A 24,409-nucleotide genomic window follows, 5' to 3' on the forward strand; every position below is an offset into this window, starting at 1 on the left:
CTTTAAGTAGTGCAGAAAAATCAAACTGAAGGATTACAAGAGACCCAAAGGAGTCTGCTTTATAGTACAATAGCTGAAACCAAGAAGGCACTAAAGGCATCCCTTTAAAACCTAGAATTATTGAGACCTCCAGGTCAGTTTTGCCCATGCAACTTGGGTTTGCAACTGTTGTTTCATAACTTGAAGATGTTTTAATAAGTATTGTACTGTTAAAAACAAGGGTTTCAGTGAACAGACTTCACGGATTTAAGTGAAATAATTGACAATTTCAGCTGAACCAGAAAAAAGAGATGTTTCAATGCAAAAGCATCTGTATTTCTTAGCCTAAGTGAATACTCATGAATGCCAAACACTTCCTGTGTTCTCAGTCACAAAGCCCTGGTGGGCACAAACACTCAGGGAGGAACGAGCAGCAAAGGACAAACTGGTGACATCTACTCTGGAGCTTTGCTCACCTTTTCTCTTCAGCCCAGTCCTCTGAACCATATTTGTAGTTCCTACCATTTTTGTCCTAAATGTGCACTTCACTTCAGGATGAGGAAGAAAAGGTGTTAAGACACAGCTCAACCAGTTTCCTAAAATATGAGGTTGTTCATTTTCATCTGTAACTGTGTGCTAAGAGCCCAATCAGTTTGCCCATCTTTCCCAACCCACTCTAACAACTGTTAGAGCCTGTAGACATCCAGAGTTCCCAGTATGGCAACACCACCTGCCTGGAGCTGTAATACTTTGCTCAAGACTGATTGGCCAAGACAACAGACTTGGGCTTTCAAAAGCACATAAATACCTCAGGTGGCAGCAGTTCGATGTCTTTGACTGGATCAAAGAACACAGGTGACACGGCCCCAAAATGCCAGCTCTCAGTCTGATTGCTCTGGTCAGCTTGGTGTCCACTGGTGAGTTGACATTGCTGTGGTGCAGCTGGGTTTGACTGGGCTTAGGCAGACAATAATGAATTATTGAAATTCAGTTGAATAATAAATTATTGAAATTCAGTTGAACATAAATAATGCTGGGGGTTTTTCCCTCTAGTTTTATGAAGAACGATGGTCATGTGGACAGTTATGACTATTATAAAATATGGAATTAGGTGCGCATTAAGAGATATACTGAAATAGCTGGAGGTTTCAGAAAGAATCATAAAATCATTAAGGTTTGAAAAGACCTCTAAGATCAAGACCAACCATCAACAAAGCACCATTAGAAAGTAAAAATAGTTTATTTCACAAACTATTTTTAAAAATCTTTATCTCTAGCTTTGCTTTCTTTTTAGTGCCTATACCTTAAAGTCAGGAAAAAATGGATCAAGTCTATACAGCAGGTTGTAAAATGTCCTTTTACCTACAGTTTCTGAAATTGCAAACTCCTTTGAGCTCATGTTTTCCACTTTAAACACCCTATTGTGCACCTGAACACTTTCTGTTCCACTGGACTAAGAACATGCTTGAATTTTTCCCGTTTTTCCTCTTTTCCATATGAAGTTTTCACCAGGCAGCTGGATGTACACCCGCCCCAACAACAGCACCAACACTGGGCACAGATCTGCAGCGGGAATCCCACCAACCAGATCCGCGGCTGCGACAGATACGGCTGCGGGAGTTTCGGTGCTGACAGGTAACGCAGCGGAGCCTGGCCACCAGGGGCCACTTGGCTTTCCTAAATTGAATGTTCAGGCAGCAGAAAGAGAACAGTTAAACAGGGCTGACACTTGGAATGAGAGAATACTCTTGTCTGCAGGACCTCTTACTCATTTTTGGGATATTCCTTGGCAATCTTACAGAAGCACAGCGATACTGCTGATAACAGATGCAGGGGTGAAGGAGCAGGACTGTTACATGAACTACAGACATAGTAAAGGAAATGGAAATATTTCAAGGATTTTTGTCATTTATCCTTGTTGCTTATACTCCAGAAATTTAACTAACACTCAGCAACAGCTTACAGGAAGCTGTGTAGATTCATTTACACAAACTAAAAGTCTGTCAGCATCATTAAGTAGGGACCTCATAAAATAACAGGTTATATTTCTCTGAAAAAATGCTTTTTAACGTAGAATCACTCCTGCATTTTCCTGTCATCTCCTCTCCCCAGGCTCTGTAAGTGTCCATCTTCATCATGCAACTTCCAAATTTCTAAGTGAGAAAATGCCAGACATAAGATTCTATTTTACATGAGCACAGACGTTTTTTGGGGTAAAAAAATGGTACTTTTCTATAATAGTTTGAAATAGCCCATGAACTTGGGAAAATAAAAAATAAGCTTAAATTTTAAATTTCATCTCACTCTAAAGTAGTTCAGAGTAATATGAACAATTTGCAACAAAAAACCCTGATGCTTCAAACCTGCTACTTCTGCCCAATTTCATCGAAGGTAAAAATTTTGTTAGACAAGCTTCAGCTATCATCCTGCATTAAGTGACCAAGTGATACATAGCATTAACCCTGAGAGATGTCTCTAGTTATGTATTTCTGCCTCCAGGCACGGTGGCAAAGAAAAGCACGGAGGTGTGGACGTCATCTGTTCTGATGGAGCCACGGTGTACGCTCCTTTCAGCGGGCAGCTCTCGGGACCCATCCGATTCTTCCATAATGGAAATGCCATTGATGATGGAGTCCAGATCAGGGGATCAGGCAAGTAATTAACAGCAGGTGTGCTCTGAGGTGTGCACAAGTAATCACTTCATTTACTTGAGCAAGGTTTCTGTGGTTCTTCAATTCAAGCACCATGTTGATTAATCTTGCACCCTCTCTAGCACGCTGAATTATTGGAAGACAGCGCCAGCAGGATGTAGTCCTTTCCTATGCTTTTCTTGGAGAGGAGGAAAGAAAGGAGTTGAAAAACATGTAGCAGGAAAATAACAACCCCAAATCAAAAAATAGGAAACAGTAAAAATAAAGCACCGGAAATATATCCTCAGTTTTGCTGAGAGGATGTTTTCCCATCTCTATTTCCAGGTCCCTTTTTTCCTTTTTGCCCTGGCAAATACAGTAATTTTGATTTCACCGTTGTTGGTACCTTGACTACATTTCTGCTTTATCCTAACAGTCTCCAGTAAGAGACTGGCAGGGAATGCTTCTTGCTCACCCCAGGAGCAGATGCAGCTGATGTTTCCTGACCTCGCTTCCTCTCCCGTCTCTCCCAGGTTACTGTGTGAAGCTTGTCTGCATTCACCCCATCCGGTACCACGGCCAAATCCGCAGAGGGCAACAACTCGGGAAAATGCTGCCAATGCAAAAAGTATATCCTGGCATTATTTCTCATATCCACGTTGAGAACTGTGACCGCTCTGATCCTACTCATCTGCTTACGCCTGGTAAAAAAACCCTTAACAACAAAAAAAGCAACTCAGAACAAGAGTAGATTTGCACTCTAGAACCTGTGATAGTATTTTTGAATTTTTGTATTTAAAGCATGGTTCTTCTATGAAATAACCCTAATCTAGAAAATAACCATACATCTTAGTTCTACATTCCATTTACATTTCCTAAAGGATGACAAATTTTATGGGGGAAAATCCAACTACAAGCATGGGATGTAATTTCAGTATGTTCTTACCTAACTGTAAATCAAACATAGTAGTTGCAAACATGTAAGTGTTAAAACTATCTAGAAGTTAACTTTGATGTGCTGTATTCCTTTATTTCAAAGCTGTTCCACCATTGCCACAACAGGAGAGAGGCTGGGCTGCAGTGTGTTCTGGGAACCCTACCAATGAGATAAGAGGCTGTGATAGGTATGGCTGCGGATACTACGGAGCTCCAAGGTAATACAATAATTGGAACACATGGGGTTTTGCTGTTCTTCCACTGGAGTTGAATTCTGTTTACATCATGTAAGAATTACAGCTTTGAAGGTTTAGATTGGACATGAGGAAGCTTTTAGGCTGCCCACATGGCTCAAAACACCTCCCTAGACTAAGCCATGCCTGACCTGGCCTAATGTTGGGAACACTTCTGACTCAAGGGGAAAGTTGGACTTGATGTGCTTCAGACAACCAAACTTTCTGTGACTATGGATTTTTTTAAAGACCTGGAAGAAAGGTGTTTTTCTCCAGCTCTTACAGGTCATCCACCCTACGTGGCATTTCATCACCTACACCTTTGCAGATCCTTCAGCCAGTTTACTGACACTATTTCTGTCCTAACAACGCATTTCCAGATCTCACCATGTGCTGCCTGACCTCTCTCTGTAACACTGGGCCTGACCAGAGATTTCTGTAATGTGTTTGTTTTCAGACGCAATGGCAAAGGGAAGCACCACGCAGTGGATGTCATCTGTGCCGACGGGGCGACTGTGTATGCTCCCTTCTCTGGCCAGCTCTCTGGGCCTGTTAAATTCTTCCACAATGGAAATGCCATTGATGATGGAGTCCAAATCAGGGGATCAGGTAAAATAGCTCTCTTTCATTTAACGTTTCTTTGTCTTGAGCTCATACAGGATGCATTACCTTAGCCTACTACTTAGTTAGCCAAGTAGTCTAGCCATGTTTTCTTCTATCCACTTACATGCAGAACTTTTTGCTCCTGCTACAGTGCAGATAACTGAGTCCTGCAGAATGTCTTCAGGCTTTTCCCCTTCCTACAGCATGAATTGCCACCTCCCTGCCTTCCATCTTCTCTCTTCTACCAAGTTAATGACTCCAACCACTACCTAATTTTTATGACCACAGTGTCTTTGCTGTTTTGGTATTTCCATCATTGCTATCTCAGTGGAAAGGACAAGACAGAAATTGTTAAAATTTCTGAAATAGATTTAGTACAGAAGAACAAATGCTTCATCAGTCATCTAATGTTTTCCCTCCTCTTTTCACCAGGATTCTGTGTAAAACTACTCTGTATCCATCCCATAAGATACAACGGTGCCATTTCCAAGGGACAAGTCCTTGGGAGAATGTTGCCAATGCAAAGAGTATTTCCTGGGATCACATCTCATATTCACATTGAGAACTGCGATCGCTCAGATCCTACAAGCAATCTTGAAAGGGGGAAAGGGCAAAGAGATTGAAATGGAAATGCAGTAAATTCCAAATAAATCCATCTCAGCATCCAAAAGTTGTTTTTTCTTCCCATGCACAAGTTTATACTATCACCTATTCAATACTTTGCACCTTACACAAGCAGCATCTGGGACTCTGAAACCAAAAAAAAACTTTGAGTTTTTGTTGGAATTTCTATTTACCAGAGAATCAGGAAATTAGCAAAGACTAGCTTTTTCTAAGTCTGAAAAATCAGCTAAAAAGCAAAGCGCTCACTCCCTCCTGTGGCAGAGAGGGTGCACTCTAGTCAGCTTCTCCAAGCACCAGCTGGCCTCACTTGTTCAGATCAGGGAGCAGAACAAATGCTTCAAAAAATCAGTGCATCAAAAATCCCAACATTTACCAATGCAGGCCCATTTAACTGGAAGCTTGGAGCTGGAGCAAGCTGACATTCAACAGCTGGATTTGATGACCTCAAAGGTCTCTTCCAACCATAGCAATTCCATGATTCATGGCTTCACAGAAACACTACCTTAGTGACACGGACCGAGAAAGGGACAACATCCAAAGCAGCCTTTGAAGAGTTTCCCCCTGAACTTTAACTCTGTCACCAGTGTTTCTAAATACACTAACACTGTTCCATTAGCTGGAGAGACACAGAGGACTCAAGGACTTCCCAAACACCCACAAGCTTTGTCCACACTCCATTTTATGGTTTGCATGACAGAAATCCTCAGGTTTCAGGCACAAACATGAAATGACAATTTGCCATTCTCCAGCCTCTCCCAAGGTTTGTTACACACATGGCTTCTAGCAGGAGAGAACCCTAACAGGACACAGTGCAACAGATGGATGAGCCAAGTATCAGTGCATAGATTAAAGCCCTTTATTACATTTCCATTTAAAGCAAGCCACACATCTTAAACCAAATACTGTTTGGAAATATTTCAGTTTTGTGTTTAAATTATAATCCCCTGGATTATGGAAGTGCTCAGATCACAGGCTCTACTAACCAGAGTCAGATGCTTCTTAACTGTGCAACAGGCAACAAACCATTACTGACTCAGGTGTGGGCGTGACCTTAAATCCGTGAGCGTGTCCAAGCAAAGGGTGGTTTGACATTTGGCTGTTGCTCTGTGGAAGTGGGGAAGAAACTCACAGTTTCTCTGCTGTGAATGCACTGGTTTTGGCTGGGATAGCTCATTTGCTTCATAGGACCTAGAATCGAGCTGTGGATTTGTACTGGAAGCAGCACTGATGACACGGGGATGTTTTTCTGTAGCTGAGCACTGCCTACACAGAGTCCATGCCGGCTCTGTTTCTGGTACTGCCCCAGCAGGGAGGAGGCTGAGGGTGCACAATCTGGGAGGTGACATGGACAGGAGAGCTGGGCCCAGCCGACCCATGGGACATTCCACAGTGTATGATATCAGGCTCAGCATATAAAGCTGGGGGAAGAAGGAGTAATGGGGATGTTTATGTGTGATGGTGCCCTGCTTTCCTGGAGATGGCTGATGGAAGTGGTGAATGAATTCCCTTTTTTGGGGGTGCCTGCATGTGTGGCTCTTGCTTTACTATTAAGCTCTTTATCTCCAGCCATGACTTTTTTCACTTTTACCCTCTGATTCTGTCCCCCATCTCTGGCTGTGAGGGGCTCAGCTGCCAGCCAGGGTTAAACCATGACAGTGACAAACACCACCAGCAAATTCTTGTAGACTTCTCATTATCAATAGAAAGATAGAACAAGTGTGGCACCAAAATCATTACAGTAAAATTTATATACAATGCATTTGAGTTTACAGTGTGCAAAATGTCAACACAAAAATACATACTCTAATTTACATCAACTCACCATGCCCTTCCCCTTTTAAGAAAATAAATATAATACAATCTTTCTCAAAAAACAGGTAATAGCAACAAGTATTAAACAGTCCTGAATTAAATATTTCAGGATTACCTCCAGCAAGCCTTTCTCTAGAAATCAGTGCTTACACAAAGCTCTGTAAGATACAGATAAGATTATTACAGTCCATTTTGGCCTCTAAGCAACAAATATAAGTGCTCTAAATCCTTGATTCCAAATAGAAATGGATCAAAGACAACTGTATTCATTTGATCTTTCCTTCTCTTCTCACTAGCCACATTTATGAAATCCTTCTTATTTCTTAGTAATGAAAGCATGGAACAGCATTTAGACATCAGTCTTTGATAACAAAGACTTGAACCCAAATCCAAAGCTATTCCTTATTGTCCTGATAGTTTCCAAAGTGCTTTATTACTCACTCAAGCAATCAATCTAGAACCAAACTTTTAAGAATCAGCAAGTTTAACAAAATCTCTTTTCCCATCCTTTTAATGCATAAAACAAAAACAACATTACTGTACAATGCATTCTGTAGTTTCTGTAATCCGACAAAATTAAAGTGCAATTTAAAACTATAAAGTTTTTTGTAAGCATAAGCTTATTAACATTTTATTATACTGCCATGAATTTAAGATAGATTGCATCTGACTAGCCCAGGCTAGTGTATTTTAATATACAAGCTTTTAAATTTAAAACATGAATAATTAAAAAAAATAGCTATATAAAACATCAAGACAAATAATAGTGTACTTAAAGTTCTATCCAGCTTTCCACAGAGAGATTTCCTAAAGGAAAATTGTTTCTCTATTCCTCTTCTGACTAGATCAGAAAGACTAAACAAAGACATAAAAAACCCCAAAGAAACCCACTTTAAAGTAAATGGAACCTTTAAACTGAAGCTCAGAGAAACCCAAATTCACTGAAGTTTGAAGCACCTGTAAACCACAGACATAACTTTCAGAACTGCTAAGTACAATTATATCTATTTTCTATTTCAATATACAATTAATATTGTAGAGTGTTTTGCTGTTAGTCTGCTAGAGGTTTTTTCAAGGAAGAAAAACTCAAATCTGGAAGAAACTTTTCACATTTAATTCTTAAATTTTTTATTTGCATAGAAAGCGACACCCCGATTCTACCATTTTATCCACAAACACAGAGAATTTACCATGTTGGCATCATATCAGGAAACCACATTCTTCCAAGGTGTTTGGAGACTTCCAGATGAAGCCGATCTAAGCTGTAATCACTATCTGGAATCAGCACCTCCTCCATTATGGAAAGCTGAGTAAGCCTGCCCCCACACATCTTTACAAATTCAATAAAACCTCTGCAGGTGACTTCACATTCCCCCAGTCCCATGGCTGTTAAGTTCTTACAGCGCTCAGCAATCTGGATGAGTTCATCATCCAAAGGTTGAAGTCCATTGGCGCACACGACCAGCTCGATCAGCCGGGGGCAGTTCATGCCAATGCGACCCAACATTGCCTTGCTCACTGCACGACCGAAGTACAGGTGTGTAACAGGTGTTTCCTCTCTGAAGAAAGCATCAAATTCATCTTCATACAAGAAGAAATACATCACAATGTTGACTTTGGGGGAGTGTCTAACAAGAGCATCCCAGCTTTGCTTTTTAATGGTGTGAAATTGAACTTGTCCGGGATTTTCACTCACAACATCGATGCGAAGGTGCTCGAGATCAACGTGTTTTTCACTTGAAAGAGCCAGCAGCAGTTCATCGCTTAATATGTAGTAGTTCAAAGCCAGCTCCTTAAGTCCATGACACTGATCAGCCACACAAAGAATGCCTGAGGAACAAAAAAATTTACTCTGTATAACGGAAAGTGAATACAAACACAGCTGTTCGCTGTAAAGTTCAAGCAAGTACTGATTCTACTGGCTTGAGTTTTCACGCTTATATCCAAACCCCATGAAATACCTAAGTTGTAGGTATCCACAACCTTTTACAGGGTTTTGGCCATTAACATTTAACAGCAGAAGACACAAGCCACATTCATCTCGGATCTGCATATTCTCCTCTTCTCTGCTCCCTATGCAGAATTTCCTCAACTTTGAAGAAGCAACTGGAATCAGGTCAGATTCAGCTCAGGTTACCACCATTCCCTTCCCTAATACTCATTCCTTCAGCTTTCAACTAAACTATTTAAATCACCATCAGACACCCAGTTTAACAGTTAGAACCTTCTGCGAATTAAGACCTAAATAACATTAACTCTTCCTAATGTGCTGGAATAGGAAGTACACAGATTAAGTCACCTTTTGCGGACTCCAGAAAAGAATACAGAAATAGATCAGACCCAGACTCCCTTTCCCTAGCATTAAGGTTTCAGGAGAAAGGCAAGTGAGAAGCTCTCTGAACTTTCAGCAAGGCTGTATTTTGAAGGGAGTTAATCCCTCATCAACCACTGAGGAAGCTACCAGTCCCAGATCTGGACACAAGAGGGCACTTTGGAAACATTCACAGTCTTATACTACAGGTCTTTGAAATTTGTACACACTCACAGCACCTTGCAAAACAATTACTGACCAACTGTTTTAATCTCCTTTATCCCACCAAGCAGTAGCTGATTCATGGAGCATGGATTTTGTGGTGTTCCCACAGAACACCAGTTAGTGAAGTTTACAAATCTGCACACATTAAGGAGCACCCATTTGGTTACCCTTACACAGTAAAGCAACGAGTATCATGTCCATTGAGCATGTGTGAAAGGCTTACACTAGTTTTGGAGGCTTTTCCTCCTCAAGGCCTATCATCAGACGTAGCAAAGCAGCTGGAAAGAATGAAAAAATAATACCCAGGATTCCAGAAGATGCAGTCAAGTGAGCAGCACCCCCACCTTCATCAACCCAACTCATCCACTAACAACAATCACCTACTACTTCACCTTCCAACTGTCCAAACTCAAGACTAAGTCAATTATGGTGCTTTACAGCTCCATTGTTCACATATATTCGCTACTCACCAGCAGGTGAAACATGAGGACAGCTGCTCATTTTTAGCAGTTTTAGAGTATCACTGTTGTTAGCAACAAGAACCTTCAAGGAAGGATCATCAAGTGGTGTGTCATCTATCTTGATTGATGATAATGACTTGGAGTTTACAAAAACTACTGTCAGTGCTGATGCAAAATGAGCCTATTTGGAGAAATTGGAAGAGGGGAAAAAAAACCTTGTGAAAAGATGGGCAAAAACTTCAGTGCTTTAACCTCATGTTCTACACACGCAGAAAGTTCAAAAATAAGCACTTCCCACACATCCCCTTTCTTGTGTAACAAAGGCAGGCTTATTTGAACATGAACATAGCAGATCTTTGTTTAAAAACATGCTGTTGCATGTGACAAAATTAACCTTACACTCATTACTTAACTCATCTACTCTGACTTATCATTTCGCCGTAATACAGTAACAACTACAAGGATAACTGGGCACAGTGATGAGGCTGAAGTATCTAGAATTTTTCTGCAGAAAAAAAGAAATGGTCTTTATTTTCCAGAAGGTAACTCTTCTGGTACTACACAGTAACTAGCAACTGTTCCATAAAAATTACCATCAACTGAAAAACAGAACATTAAGAAAGCTAAAATGGTTTAAGAGCGAGTTAAAATATGCTAGTTGCAGTTTGCAGAACCTTACCTTAGAGACATTCATGAAGCTTGGCTTTGCTGTAGAGATCAAACCCAGGGTCTTGATAGAACAGTTCACCAACTGAGAAAGGATGTCACAGGCTGCTTCTGCTGACTCAGTACTACTATCAACCTAAAAAAGCAACATAAAAATAGTGAAGTCATTCTTCAGTATTATTTAGGAAACAGCACCATGGATACCCCAGACTGCAGGTTCCACGTCTACTTAGGCTGCACTGCTCCAGACTGCAATTATCAGAGGCACCAAGTGCAACACTGACTGGAAATTTCAAGGCCAGAAAGAGTTCAGGGAAGTTACTATTAGAAATTTGCCTGAGTGCGACTGCTGGGTATTTCCAGTATGAACACATACCTCAAATCTAAGTCTTGTCTTCAAATAACTTCGTGTTATTGCAATACTGTAACACTGCTGGTGCTGTGAGAGACAGCGATATGTATGCATTTTTTTAAAATGCCAATTTTTAGAGCCCAAAATAGACTTGACAAAGTCTTTGCTCCAGCAAACTAATCCATTTTATCTGCATGGCCAACACCTTTGCATCTTAAATAATGAATTGATTGGCAAGTCATAAGCCTGAAGAGTAACTTTCTCTTATTTTGTCTCACCTTCCTCCTGGTTTTGCATGGCATTCACTTTTTCTTTACTCTGCAGAACTTAAGAGTGTAGAAAACTGGATGAAACTGCCTGCACATGTGGAAATAAACTGTTGCAGTAGTTGCATTTTTAAACATCAGACTTGCCAGGGACAAGCCTTAAGGCAGCTGACACAGAGCAGCTGCATCCCTCGTGCCCAGTGACATGACACCGAGCCAGCACTCATCCATGGCTTACCTTGAAGCTGACGTACTGCAGATGGTCAGCGTGCCTCTTGATAATCTGCTGAATGAGATCCGGATGTGTAGACTTTAAGTAAGAAGTGGCTGGCTGGCTAAGTTCAAATTCAAATCTCCTCCAGAGATCTGGGATGTGAAAAACTTCATTCCACCTTCGACAAACAGAAGATGCCCTGGCTCGATCCACTAAAGTCAGGAACTGAAAAACACGCAGAATCACGTGGTGTGGAAGGCTGCCCCAGTCCATCGAGGTGCACGGGTCAGATTCCCCAAACCCTGAGCCATGTAAACTAGTTTTCTGTTTTTTGCTTGTCTGTGATGTTCCAGGAGCTTCAGTTCCAGCCACAACCTTCTGCCCAGCTCTCTTCATCATGAGAGTTTCAGAATGTAACAATCTGACGTATTCAAACTGCACAGGTTCCTCAAAGGTCTCATGTACAATAGGTCCCTAGAAAAATACAGAAGATTAGGGAAGGAAGGGAGACAGGGCAGTGGAAACACAGTGAGAGGTAACAAGTTAACAAACTTTAAATATAGCCATGTTACTTTGAAAAGAAGCATATCCATATATCAATATCCAGTGCACAGATTGTTGGCAAGGACCTTCTCCCTCAGTATCTTTTGTACAACTTGGATTGAATCTGGATAACTTGGACTTGTTAATTTACCAGGTATAGTTCCATGCATCAGTATTTCACAGTACATAAAGCATTTTGTAGGGAACAAGAAGTATTTAACAGCAATTTAATTCAGAAGTAGAAAGTGGATTCAGTTCAAATTTAAACTCCGTTGACAAACTATGGAACCCGCTCATGATCTCTAAAAAAAAGTTTATCAACTACAGAACTTAATTCATAAACTCCCTTTTTAAACACATCTGCAAGAGATGTGCTCAGAAGAGCCAGACTGAAAAGTTTTGCCCACTCTCCCCCACTTTTTTTTTTCCAAATCATGCCAAACAGAGGAAAAGTGTTTGTACAACAATAAAAAAACTTCAGAGGCCAGTTATCAAAGCAGGGCAAAGTAAGTGAAGTTCACGTGCTGTTTTTCAGCTGGAAAAGGACAGTGACCTTCTTGGAAATCAGCAAACTGCAGAGATCTACTTCAGCAATGTACGTTTGCCACACGAGCCAGAGCTCAGAGAAGAGCAGCATAAAAAAAGCTCTGCTTTCACAGGCTGAAGCAGTGCAATCTAACCAAGTCCATTCTAGACTGAATTCTGTTGTTCAGTCAATTTTCAACAACTGCTTTTGCCACATTATTTTAGTACAGTTGAGGCCCCTTCTCAAAAGTCCCACTAATCAGATGTTCATCCAGACCTTCTCTCTTCCCAACCTGTGTGAAGTTTGTATTTTCAAAGCAACCATGTATTTTTCAAGAATGAACAGAGCAAATTATCTATTTTTACTGAGCAAACTTCCATGGCAACCCTCACAGCTTGCTTTTTCTGGACTGAAAATTTTCCATAGTATCTTCATTATGGGGGCAGGGGGAAAGAAAGAAAGAAAAAAAAAAACACAAATCCCTGTATTGCAAAAACAGCTGCCAAAATACATACCACCCTATCAAAAGTTTACCTGGCATTTTCCCCAACTTATAAGACCTCATCTGTTTTGCTCATTAGGTGTCTGACAAACTTCATTTTTATGAAAATAAGGCATGTGCATTCTTTGAGAAGTTGGAAAGCACAATGCAGCCAATTTATTAAGAGCTCTTCATATGACCAGTTTCACTACTGCTTGACTTCCTGACAAATTACCTCAATCACCAAGGAACTTATTTTAGCAGTTGTTATAAAAATTCACCCAGTCTATTTAAATTTCCATTAATGATTGGGATCAGCAATGTATGCAGAAGGATAAGCCAGCAACACTTTAAATTATATTAAATAATAGTTCTTCTTCGCTGAATAGACACATGGCTTCCATTTAATAATGTTACAAATGTAATGAAAATGCAGTCTCAGCATGAATAAACATTTTGCTACTAGACCATCAAGTTATCATCCACACAATCATGTTTTATGACTTTAGACTGCTTTAAGTCACACAACAAATGGGCATTCCAAACTATTAAGTGTGGATGTAGTAATTAACCATTACAAGACACTCTCCTACAGTTGCTCATAGCCTTGCTAAATTTAGCAAAGGCTAAATACCTTTTGAGTTAAGCATCCCTGTTGTCTGTTCTTCCTCCTCCCTGCTTGAGAGGAATTACAAGCTTGGCTGTTTCCTAAAACTAAAGCTCAGAACAATAAAAAATAAAATTAAATAAATGCTGTTGTTTGAGAAGCTTCTCCTTGCCGTTGCTATTCCCATGCAGATCTGCAACATCTTGGTTAAAGATAGGTTTCTGATAAAATCAGGAATTTTTCCTATCTTACTTGAAACTTACTTGAACTTCATGGGTGCTGATCTGGCTCTCACAAAGAAGTTCTGGCATGTGAGAATAACCAGAAAGGGTATCCCCCTAAACCACAGGTCAGGCTACAGACCAGATGCAGCACATCCACCCCAAATATAGGAAGAGATTCGAGGTATTGTTGGCGTACAGTTATCTATGCTCTGCCTGCTGGAACATGGCCAGAACTTCTTGTTGCTACAGCCTTTAAAAACTGCTATCTCCAGAATTTCTTTGTTTAGTATTCTATACTCCGGTCCTTTAAACCTAGCAAAATGAATTCCTATTATTCACTGTGGGATGCAAAGCCAGAAAAAGGTTCCATTGGTTATGCATCATAACATTTTTACCAAACATGAAGGCTCAACATTTACTGCAAAAATAAGAATCCTTATTTCATTCTGAATACTTTATAAACAGTATGTATTTTAAAGCACAACTGAAGTTAGCTAAATTACAGTCCCATGTGATATAATCGAGGCAGTATTCAAACGAGAGGCTTACACACACACATACATACACTCCTACCTCCAAAGAATGTGGAGGTTCCTGTCAAGTTACCAGCACCTTTCTGGTATCTGAACATCCATCCCACTGTTGAATCATCCTGTGCGTGTGCATGGATTCCTTAACCAGAAGGCAGGGACGGGTCCCAGAAGATGAACCGACCTGTGAAGCCACCAACCAAACAAAAACTGTTCTGCAGTGTCTGGAAAACCCATAGGAAGGACTAGCATAAATTCTGGAACAAAGATTGAGATGAATACTACCCACTGCTCTGCAGGGCAGATGTGGAAGCAGAGCAACAGAATGTAACAAGCAAATTAATTTTACCAAACGTTATCTGAAAAATATCATTTCATTAAGGGGAAGGTATAATTGTGGGCAAAAAATTAGCTTTCACATTATCTACAATTTTAGTTAGATGAGCACTCTTATGCAACACAGATACACTTCTGAGTTCTTGAGTATTACCCAAAGAAAACTAAAAACCTAGGTAAGAAATGGGGGTTTTTTAGCTTACCCTATACCAAAACATGAGTGAAAAGTTACACTTAAACACAGGACCTCTAATATTTGACATTTAAAGGCTCTTGGCTTTAAACTTTACTCACTTTTGCTCCACAAAAGTATGCTTACTGCACCATGATAACCTTGACAGTAAACGAACAATTTTGGCTAATTAAACTGTATCTGGAAAAAAGATACCAATAATGTACAAATATACCCCCACATACTAATGAAAAAACTACCCTGTAGCTTAGTTTGACAGAGTATCTTGGTGCACTATGAGAAAATAGACCTCCAAATCCAGTTACCCATTTTACACTATCTGAAGATGCTTTAATGGAAAGCTACAAGCACAGCAACACCCACCTCACTAAATCATGACAGATTTTAAAAGTAGGTTTCAAAGCAGATGTTTACCAGGTGTTGTGTTCAACCAGTAATAACATCTTTAGAAACCTTCCAATGCTGAACTTCTCTATTTTTCTTTAGAAATGGTACAAGGCTTTAGATTCTCCCATGTCATATCATCTTTTGAAAAACTACAGAGTTAATATCAGCTTTACAGATGCCAAGTTTAACAAAGGTATAGTACACATTATTTATGAATACATGAGAAGTATCCCCCATCTTCTATACAAAATCAAACTCAAGTACTGCAATCTGTGCAAGTAATGCTGCTGCTCAGCTCACACACCAGAAAATTTAGAGCTGAGTAGTCATGCTTGTCTATAAAGAGAAAGCTGATATTCATTAGTAACTGTTTGTGGGTGGCACCTGAAGAAATCTGTCATTAATGGTGGCCTTCTATTGCACAGTCTACAAGTATCACATGTTCTCTCTCCTGTGAAGTGAGCAGAGTCTGTACAGCACATAGAATTCATTTTCTCAAGCACTGTCAGTGTCCAACAAATGAAAGGTTTATAATGCCACATACAAACAGCATACTTAAATAACATTATAACTGAGAGCACAAACCACTGAGATGCAATTTAAAGATTCCAGAGAGAAGTATATTAAGTTTATAAACCACATATTTTGAATCAACTTTCTTACCTAAAGAGTGCTTCCAAGTTACAACAGGCAATAAATGAATGAACTGAGGCAGCTGCAGCCATGGGGCACTCACATGCATCTGTCTGCTTTCCCCTCCTGTCCAGATAAAATGCCATAAAGACCTGTGTTAGTTTAGAAAAAAAATCTTCATGTTACATCCAATGCAAAAATGATAGGGAAATACGTTGACAACAATTTATAAATTTTCTTGCTTTAGTGGAGGCGCTCGAGGGAATCATCTTAACACAAGGTAGCTTATCCCACAATGCAAATACTGTTATTGAGAGAAAAGTGAGGTCAGATCAAGTATAAAAGTAATGGGAAACAAATGTTGCAACTGCATCTACATTTATTGGTCAACAGTACAACATAAACAGTGAGTTATTCAGTATTTGCATTATCATCACCACTACTAGGCAGTCTTGGTAAACAACACTGTAGCTACTAATGTAATCTAAGAGTCATGAAAAACAGAGAAAAAAACCCACCCAAATGTTTTCCCTTGCCTTTTTCCCTTTTGTGGCACGGCTGTCGAATGGCCTGGGGAACCGTGTGACAGATGATGAACACACAGAGGCCACACTGCTCAGCTTCTACCACAAACGTGCACAGCCCTCGCCAGCACCTGCCCAGGCCTGCCTGAAGTCACACGGCAGGAGCTGCTCCCCACAACAACAGAGCACCCAGCCCCAGCCACCTCCCTGTTTACAGGCTCCCACAGTCCAGGTGACAGCCTGTGCCACCTGGGAAGGTGGATCACAAGGCACTGCATCCAGGGGTTCAGATGAAAAGTCGCCTGCCTCCCACTACACTATTTTCTTTTAATACTACATTACAAGTAAGTTTGTGTTTCAGAGTGTACCCTTACATGTAATCAATCAAAGCTTTACCACCAGGAATATCACAAAGTTTTCTTTTATTACAAACACACCAAAAATCTGAAATCTTTGTTGTGATAAGCTTTACGATGCTTTAACATAACCCTCGCCATGGGGTTGGGGGAAGAGTACCCCTCCACCTGTTCTCAACTCAGAATGTCAGTATTCTTCCCAACACTTCTCATGTGGCCACGGGCAAAAGTAATTACTAACAGTAAACGAATACCTGAAAAATTAAGAAAAGGACAAGATCCTTTTATAGTAAAAATTGTATCAAATACAGGTAGTCAATAAAGACTACCTCCAGTGCTCAGCAGGCTTCTGAATTTCACAGAGATGGGACTGGTTACCCGTAACAGCTAAATAACCAAGAGTACCCCTGAGGAAGAGAGCTTCTCTTGAACAGACCTGTCTCAAACCCCTCTGTAGAGAAGGAAGTTCATACTTTTACACTGCAGACAAGAACTAGCAGAATTTTAGATAATGCATTTTAAAAAAAAAGTTACTGAAAGTGACTGTTAACAATAAAAATATAATCAGGTTTACATCTAATAAACATCTGAGTGTCCAAAACCACAAGAACAATCCAAAGCAACATAAATCATGTTAGCTTATGTAAGCAGAAATGTATATAATAAAATATTATAGTTATCAGAGATGCAATCAAATACAAGCTTGTTATGCAAACAACAGTCAATTGTTATCTAAGGTAGTTACCCAAATGATTTTCAAAGATAAACAGCAGCCACACAGTCATTGAAATGAAACACTTTGATATCTGCTGAGGTTCATCAAATCTATTCATATCCTCATCTGTATAAAGCAAAGTATCAAAAATTGGTGCACCCCCCCATACAGCTCTACTGGTGATCGAGTATTTTGACAGCTGCCCATTATCCTGCTCAAACAGCCTCAAATCCACTAAAACCATCAGGATTCAGAAAAAATCAAGTTAAATAACTGTTTCTGCAACTTATCCAGACAACAGAGCTGTGAGCTTCTGCTAAAATTAAGACATTAAAACCTCTCCCATGGCATGGGGGCTTGGTGGGGGATTTGAAAAGTGGTCAGCAGTGACTCCGCTAAGCAAGCAGCTGTTCACTACTTCCAAGGCTACAATGTCAGTTCAAAAAAAGGTTTTATTTCTATAACCAAACATATCACAGATTCAAGCCACAAAGAAGTAACTGCTTCCTCTGATTTCTAGATTTCCCTTCCAGTTCTCCACACCAGAATTAATAAAACACCATAAAATCAGGCTTCTAAGAGAGACAGCAGTAACCAAACACAAATGCAGCAAAGACTGAGTTCCTGAGAAATAAAAAACCTTCCAAATAACCAAGCTTGGAAATATTCTGGGATAAAGCAGGCACCCTGATAATTAAGCTTTAAATTTCTAACACTTGGAAATAAAAGTTTACGGACCTGCCTTACACGGCTGAAATACCAGCCCCATTAACCACAGTGTCTTTAAAGAAATCGCAGTTCAGTGACAGCACCGAGGCCACCCCCTCACCACGTTAAGGAACTCGGAATTCAGAGTCTGTCTGGGGAACAGAAGCAGCACAAGGCAGGCAGCCCGGGAAAACTGCTGCCACCACAAATTCAACCACTGAGTATGGTGCAAAACACAGGTAAAAATCCAGATTTTAAGCTTAAGTCTCAGAAGATCTAGTCCTTCAGGATGATGAGCTCAGAGATTAAACTTTTTCTTCATATAGGGCACATCAGACTTTTAATGGGTGGAATTTTTGCTTCTGAAGAGGATTATTTATTTTTTATAATCAGTCCCCATTTTTCTCAAAACTGAGCCTCTAACTCAAGGGATTTACCACATTTTTCGTACGTTTCTGACAAATCCTCAGAGTTCTAAAAATAACCACATTCAGCTGAACATCTTAATGCTTGCATTAATTTTCACTAAAGAAATACAAACGCATGGCCACCTTTAGTACTATTTCGGTGGTGAAATTAAGATATTTGACTTCTACTGATGCATTATTTTTAAAAGGAAGCCACTTCCCTGTGCACAACGCCCAAGACCCCTCGTTTTACTCAGTGACAAATCTGAAGCTGCACAGCTCTTTAGAAAAGCTCTTTTGAGCGTTTACGTACACACCTATGGGAGAAATAAATAATAACTGTTACTTCTACAGGTTTTCTTGAAACCTTCCTACCCGATTTTAACAAGCCATTTAAGCTCTTTACATGGGAAAACGAGCTCCCAGGCACAGCGCTCCTGCAGCTCGGTGAGAGCTCCCGGGATGGCACAAACCCGGGGTACCGCACACCGAGCCCCTCACGAGGTTTGGCCCTCAGGGAGATTTAAAGTCTCCAGGCGCGGAGGGCGTGCATCTGTCTGTCTATCTGTCTGTCTGCCTGCCCGTCTGTCTGTCTCCTCAACCCGGGCCGCCCCCGCGGCCTGTCCCCCCCCCCCCGGCCGCCGCGCAAGGGCCGGTCCCCGCGGCCGCCCCGCGCTCACCGCCGCCGGTGCGCGGCTCCCTCGAGGGTGAGGCCGGGCCGAGGTGCCGAGCAGGGGCAGAGCAGGGGCAGAGCAGGGGCCGAGCAGGGCCAGCACCGCGCTCAGCCCGCAGCGCCCGGGACACGCCGAGGGCGGAGCCGCGGCCCCGCCGCCCCAGCGCAGGCGCCGGGCGAGGCCGCGGGCGGCGGGCACGTGATGGCGGCGCCATTTCGCGCCCGGCCGGGCCCCGGCCCGCGGGTAAAATGGGGAGGGGGGGGTTGAGGTGTGGGCTCTGGGCTCTGGGCTCAGCAGCGACCTTCGGCATCAGGGACGGGTCCGGTCCCTGGCCCTCCCCGGTCCTCCACAGCAGCAGGGGCGGTTGCTCGCCCCTCACCAGGCCTCCATCTCAGAATCACACAATCACTTGGGTTGGAAAAGATCTCTGCGATTATTGAGTCCAGCCGGTGACCGAATACCAACTTGTCAAATAGACCGTGGCACTGACAGGAAAGATGCGTGCTCATGTCTTTCCAAATAATTCCATGGGTGAGGGTATGGGTGTTAGCGTCTTTGAAATGGGTCTTAATGTCTCTACCGACTTCAAGCCGCAAGTTTGTTACAGAACCCACACAATTTGGCTCCTGAAACAGACACACGGGTCCACATAAGCCTGCGTTCCTGAACTTTGGGGTAAAACGTCAGGTTCAAGGGGGCATATGTGGTAGGCAGTTTGGGAAGGCTGTACCTTCTTAGTACCTCAGGCAATGGGGGAAGGAAGAGGGCAACATGCAGCCGGGAGTTTAGGATAAAAGGAGGCTGCACCCTCCAAAACCCCTAGAGAGAAACCCCTGCGGGTGTGTGCCCCAGTGGACTCTCTCCCTTTATTCGAATAAAGTTGCAGGACTCCTCTGTCTCCTTTATAGACACTGGCTTTTCATAGCATGATTTTCTGTACAGCACTGAGTGTCACATCCAGCTTTTCCTTTTAACACCTCCAGGGATGGTGACTCCACCAGCTCCCTGGGCAGCCCGTTCCAATGTCTGATCGCATTTTCTGGAAAGAAATTCGTACTAATGCCCAACCTAAACCTCCCCTGGTCCAGCTTAAGACCATGTCCTCTTGTCCTATTGCTGGTTGCCTGGTCCCTGATTCCCACCTGGCTGCACCCTCCTCCCAGGGAGGACCCAGAAGGTCTCCCTTGAGTGCCCTTATTCCCAGGCTGAGCCCCCCCAGCTCCCTCAGCTGCTCCTCACCAGACTTGTGCTCCAGACCCTGCCCCAGCTCTGTTGCCCTTCTCTGGACCTGCTCCAGCAATGTCCATGGAGTGAGGGCACCAGAACTGGACACAGCACTGGAGGTGTGGCCTCACCAGTGCCGAGTACAGGGGACAATCCCTTCTCTGGTCCCAATGGCTACACTCTAGCTGATACACGCCAGGTGCCATTGTCCTTCCTGGCCACCTGGACACAGTTATTTCCTGCTGCATGTATTTTCCATCATTTCCTGACATGAGGGGCCTGTAAGCCCTCATTGTCCTTGGGCTAGGGCAGCCCTGACCTTGGAAACTGCCCCACGAGCCTCTTCCAGAGGCTGTTCCCTCCAGGCAGAGCCATCCCCTACCCTTCCCATGGGAGCTAGGCATAGAAACATAGACTCAAAGGAGGATGGGGTACAAGCAGCTGTTACTGATTTCTAGCAATCTGTTGGCCAAAAAGGGCCCCATTCTGAACAGCAAGGCTTTCCCTGCTTGCTGTGTGTATCTTCTCTGGGGCCTCTCCAAAGCACCCCACCAAGGAGAGAGGGCTGAGTGCTGCATCACATCCAAACTGCAGATGCCTAAAGTATACCTTTTATTTTACTATCTAAAGCATAATTTTTAAAAACCTTGCAGATTTAATCTATGCAGACACACTGCATAACAGCTCATCACGAATTAGTGCTGCTTTATTATTCTAGTTATATCTAGCTGAATCAGAACAATGGAGTTTTTATTACCAACTGCAAAATACTTGCAGCCATGGATTTCCTGGCTCTTCCATATAGCAATTATTTACTAATAATAAACCTTGATATCATCTTTTTATGAAGAGGTAATGCTAAACATGTGCAGCATTTCCATGGTAGATTATATCTGCCCTACATGAAACCAAAGCTGACAAAAGTTAACTGATTATCTGTGTGACATCAAAATACAGTTTATTCACACACATCTAAAAACCTAGAAAATTAGCACATTGAAAGGCTAATGAAACAAACTGAAAGGAATATTTATCATATAGTCACCATGACATCTTCAAATTCTTCACTTCTTTAATTCATCTTCAGTTTCCTCAGAGAGACAAAATGCCCTGCACACTTAATATAGTTTAGAAAACCTACCAAAATGACTTACCTATCTGGTTCTTGACTGCTTTATTCAGCGCTTACAGGAAGTAGGAGATTAAGTTCCAGGTAAAATTCTCAAGTGTCTTATCCCTAGTAGATAGTTTAAAACTTTTTTTTTCAGTAAATACTGCTATGAAAACCATCTTCAGCTTAGTCGTTACTCTCTGTAGACAGTAGTAGAAAATAGATTGTAAACAGAGATTAACGCAGATTTGCAGCTACTATCTAAATCCACCAGTCATGGGTTTCTCTGGTGCATTGCCAATAACCTTTGGGCTGCTGTGCAGGAACAGGTTCAAATGTACTTTAGAAAGACTCATATAGTCTAATCTCTGAGGCTTTCTGTATAGAAGAGTTTCCTGTTTTGATCTAGTGTAGCAGAAACGCTTTTTATACCTAACTTAAAATTGACAAGTATAAAATAGTGTAGAAGAATTCTATGCATTTATAGCTGTAGTCATTATTGCTCAAATGCTTATGGGTATATATGAAAAAAAAAAATCAGCTATAGACTTGACAGTACCAGAAGGAAATGGGCAGAAACATGGGCACACCCAGGAGATTCTGTCTTCTACTCATACCCCAGGTGCCTGGCACAGAGCTTCTGCTGGTGTCTCCAAATCCTTCATCTCATACACAAGATGCAAAGATGAAGGAAGACTGCACCACTGGATCACAGAAACACAGAATGGTTTGGGTTGGAAAGGACCTTAAAGGTCAAGTTGTTCCAGTGCCCTGCCATGGGCAGGGACACCTTCCCCTAGACCAGGTTGCTCAGATCCCCATCCAGCCTGGCCCCGATGCAGACTGGGATACTGGATACAGGCCCTGCTTATCTAAGCTGTTACTGCCCACGTCATCCAGCCATACAAAGTCAACCTTAGCCTTCCTCCTGTCTCTCCTGAACCAGATTTACAGAAAGATACAGTCTATTCACTTCTCATGTTTATGGTGATTACAGGAATGTTTTGCATAATAATTCACAGAGGTTTCATAGTATTTACTCTTTCTGTACTTTGATCAAGGATGATATTCAAATTTTTTATCACTGGGCTTTGAAATAGAAATCAAGGAAAACAATTTGAATAAAGCCGTGAGTTAATTAGTGTAAGTATTCAGGAGATCAAAATTTCCCTGAGACCAAAGAGTGAACATGTGTCAATTCCGAATCAGTATGCCATGAACCTGAAAGCTTTACAGGGGCTGTGTGAAAAGTCTAGAAATTATTGGCCATTTCTTAAGTAGTTTTTAACAGGGGGACTGCAAAAGTGAGAGAGTTCAGAAAAAAAATTAAGGAAATAAGTTAAGGATGTTTATTGTAATATCAAATAGGAAGCCATACAGGATATTATGCTGTACAAAGCCAGTTCATACAGAGAGTTCTCAAAAAGAACTTACCTCCAGCTTTTTTGACACCCTTAGTTTGGCATAGCTGAATTTCATAGCAGGACTTGCACGTTTTAGTGCAAGCTCTGTTTCATTTTCATCATGATCATGATTCTGACAAATCCACATAACCAAAGGACACAACTCTTGGTTGAGTGTTTGCTGTCTTGAACTCTTGGAAGATCACAGAGGAGGCCCTGGTGCGGGGCTTTGGCTAGGGTTTCACACAGGCCCCATCATTTCCATGCTGAAGGGTATTCAGGGTCAGTCATAGCTTCCCTCTGAAAGCAGTTGCATTTGTGTCAGTGTGCTAAGCCAAATAAGTGGTATATTGTAGCCATTCCTTTTAAAAGTTTAATTACAATTCTTAATTTAAAACCCAAATACTCTGAGTTTGTGATCAAACTCTGTGACTTTAACAATTCAAACCTAACTGTGCAGGCTGGAGCAGTGAATGAGGCTCCTGCCCAGAAAGTGGGTTAGTATGTCGTGTTTGCTGGAGGCTCGTGAGCTGCTCTGCCAGATACCAGCTGCTGCACAGGCAGGAATCAAGAAACAGCCTTTCTGGGGAATAGAAATCACCCAAGTTATTTTGTAAAAGTTTGTAGTATACACACTGAACCTGAAATACGATTAGGAAAATAATATCTTATAGTTATATGCCTCTTTGCAAATGCCTTCCTTCATAATAATGAGGTAAAAACATGGGTTTATGTGAGCAAATCTTTGTGAGATGAGCTTTTAGAAATGCAACAGCAGTCTAATATTGTCTCTCCAGAAATAAGCATGAATCACTGAAGGGAGTAACTCTTAAGTGTGTTGCAGTCCAATCCCTTTGTTTAATTCTGTGATTCGGTAAGATGGCATATGACAGTTGCTATATATATATATATATATATATATATATATATATGCTAGACATATGTTTTAGACAAAATTCTTAATAGTTACAGTTAACAGTGCCCATCAAACTGCAAAACAAGATAAGAAAATTATTGATACAGGTGCTGTTTGTCCTTTCTGTGGAAAGAGCCACCACAAATGTGTATTAATAGTTTATAACTTGTCTGAAAATAAACTGTGTGAAGATCCTGTATTCTTGTGGTGTATTGTAGGCATGCTATTCAAACCCCATCAGGCCAATGTGTTTTAATGTTTAATTTAAATATATATATATATATATATATATAAAACCCCTAGTTTTTGAATCATTAACTTTTTGAATAAGGTTCCAGAATGACGAAGGCTGGCTGGGAGCCAGGGGTCTGGCAGCTGGCTGGGCAGGGGTCACCACCCAGCTCAGCAGGGCAGGTCCACAGGTGACAGGCAGGTTCAGCCACATCATGGAGCAGGTCCCTGGGGGTGAGGCAGGTCCACGGTCAAGCCGGGTCAGGATTCCTGGCCAGGCTCAGGGGTGGCAGTGGCTGCGGCCCAGCACAGGCTCCTGCTTTGCCCAGGGAGGGATTGACAGGCCAGGGCTGAGCTTAAGTGGGCAC

The 24,409-nt window shown here is 41.7% G+C and overlaps 2 protein-coding genes across 5 annotated transcripts; one reads left to right on the plus strand and one right to left on the minus strand.

Annotated features, from left to right (window-relative positions):
* Positions 1 to 810: 810 nt before the first annotated feature.
* Positions 811 to 5,051, plus strand: LECT2 (leukocyte cell derived chemotaxin 2). The gene is made up of 7 exons (XM_069028880.1): positions 811 to 896; positions 1,482 to 1,614; positions 2,479 to 2,630; positions 3,143 to 3,313; positions 3,649 to 3,763; positions 4,236 to 4,387; positions 4,814 to 5,051. Exons 1-7 carry the CDS (start codon positions 851 to 853, stop codon positions 5,002 to 5,004), a joined length of 960 nt encoding a protein of 319 aa, XP_068884981.1. The 5' UTR covers positions 811 to 850; the 3' UTR covers positions 5,005 to 5,051.
* A 2,869-nt stretch (positions 5,052 to 7,920) lies between these two features.
* LOC138118071 (F-box/LRR-repeat protein 3-like) lies at positions 7,921 to 21,618 on the minus strand. 4 transcript variants are annotated; one of them, XM_069028855.1, is made up of 7 exons: positions 21,535 to 21,618; positions 15,803 to 15,898; positions 14,267 to 14,407; positions 11,337 to 11,786; positions 10,494 to 10,616; positions 9,824 to 9,995; positions 7,921 to 8,647 (listed from the first exon to the last, which is right to left on the minus strand). In XM_069028855.1, exons 4-7 carry the CDS (start codon positions 11,709 to 11,711, stop codon positions 8,004 to 8,006), a joined length of 1,314 nt encoding a protein of 437 aa, XP_068884956.1. In that variant the 5' UTR covers positions 11,712 to 11,786; positions 14,267 to 14,407; positions 15,803 to 15,898; positions 21,535 to 21,618; the 3' UTR covers positions 7,921 to 8,003. The 4 variants fall into 4 exon arrangements, with proteins under 4 accessions (XP_068884956.1, XP_068884954.1, XP_068884955.1 ...); XM_069028853.1 differs by lacking the exon at positions 21,535 to 21,618 and adding an exon at positions 19,163 to 19,307; XM_069028854.1 differs by lacking the exon at positions 21,535 to 21,618 and adding an exon at positions 19,163 to 19,307 and having other exon boundaries at positions 15,803 to 15,924.
* Between the last annotated feature and the right edge of the window lie 2,791 nt (positions 21,619 to 24,409).

The sequence above is a fragment of the Aphelocoma coerulescens genome, chromosome 13, assembly GCF_041296385.1.
Source record: "Aphelocoma coerulescens isolate FSJ_1873_10779 chromosome 13, UR_Acoe_1.0, whole genome shotgun sequence".
NCBI lineage: Eukaryota > Metazoa > Chordata > Aves > Passeriformes > Corvidae > Aphelocoma > Aphelocoma coerulescens.

What these genes read in the sequence shown, in the direction of transcription:
- LECT2 (XM_069028880.1), top strand. Translation starts at nt 851, where the DNA reads ATGCCAGCTCTCAGTCTGATTGCTCTGGTCAGCTTGGTGTCCACTG. An exon ending in GGTCAGCTTGGTGTCCACTG is followed by an intron (nt 897 to 1,481) that starts GTGAGTTGACAT and finishes TTCCATATGAAG; the next exon opens with TTTTCACCAGGCAGCTGGAT. An exon ending in TACTCATCTGCTTACGCCTG is followed by an intron (nt 3,314 to 3,648) that starts GTAAAAAAACCC and finishes TTTATTTCAAAG; the next exon opens with CTGTTCCACCATTGCCACAA.
- LOC138118071 (XM_069028855.1), bottom strand. Translation starts at nt 11,711, where the DNA reads ATGATGAAGAGAGCTGGGCAGAAGGTTGTGGCTGGAACTGAAGCTCCT. An exon ending in GCTTCATGAATGTCTCTAAG is followed by an intron (nt 9,996 to 10,493) that starts GTAAGGTTCTGC and finishes TTCTCCAAATAG; the next exon opens with GCTCATTTTGCATCAGCACT. An exon ending in TCCTCATGTTTCACCTGCTG is followed by an intron (nt 8,648 to 9,823) that starts GTGAGTAGCGAA and finishes TTTGTTCCTCAG; the next exon opens with GCATTCTTTGTGTGGCTGAT.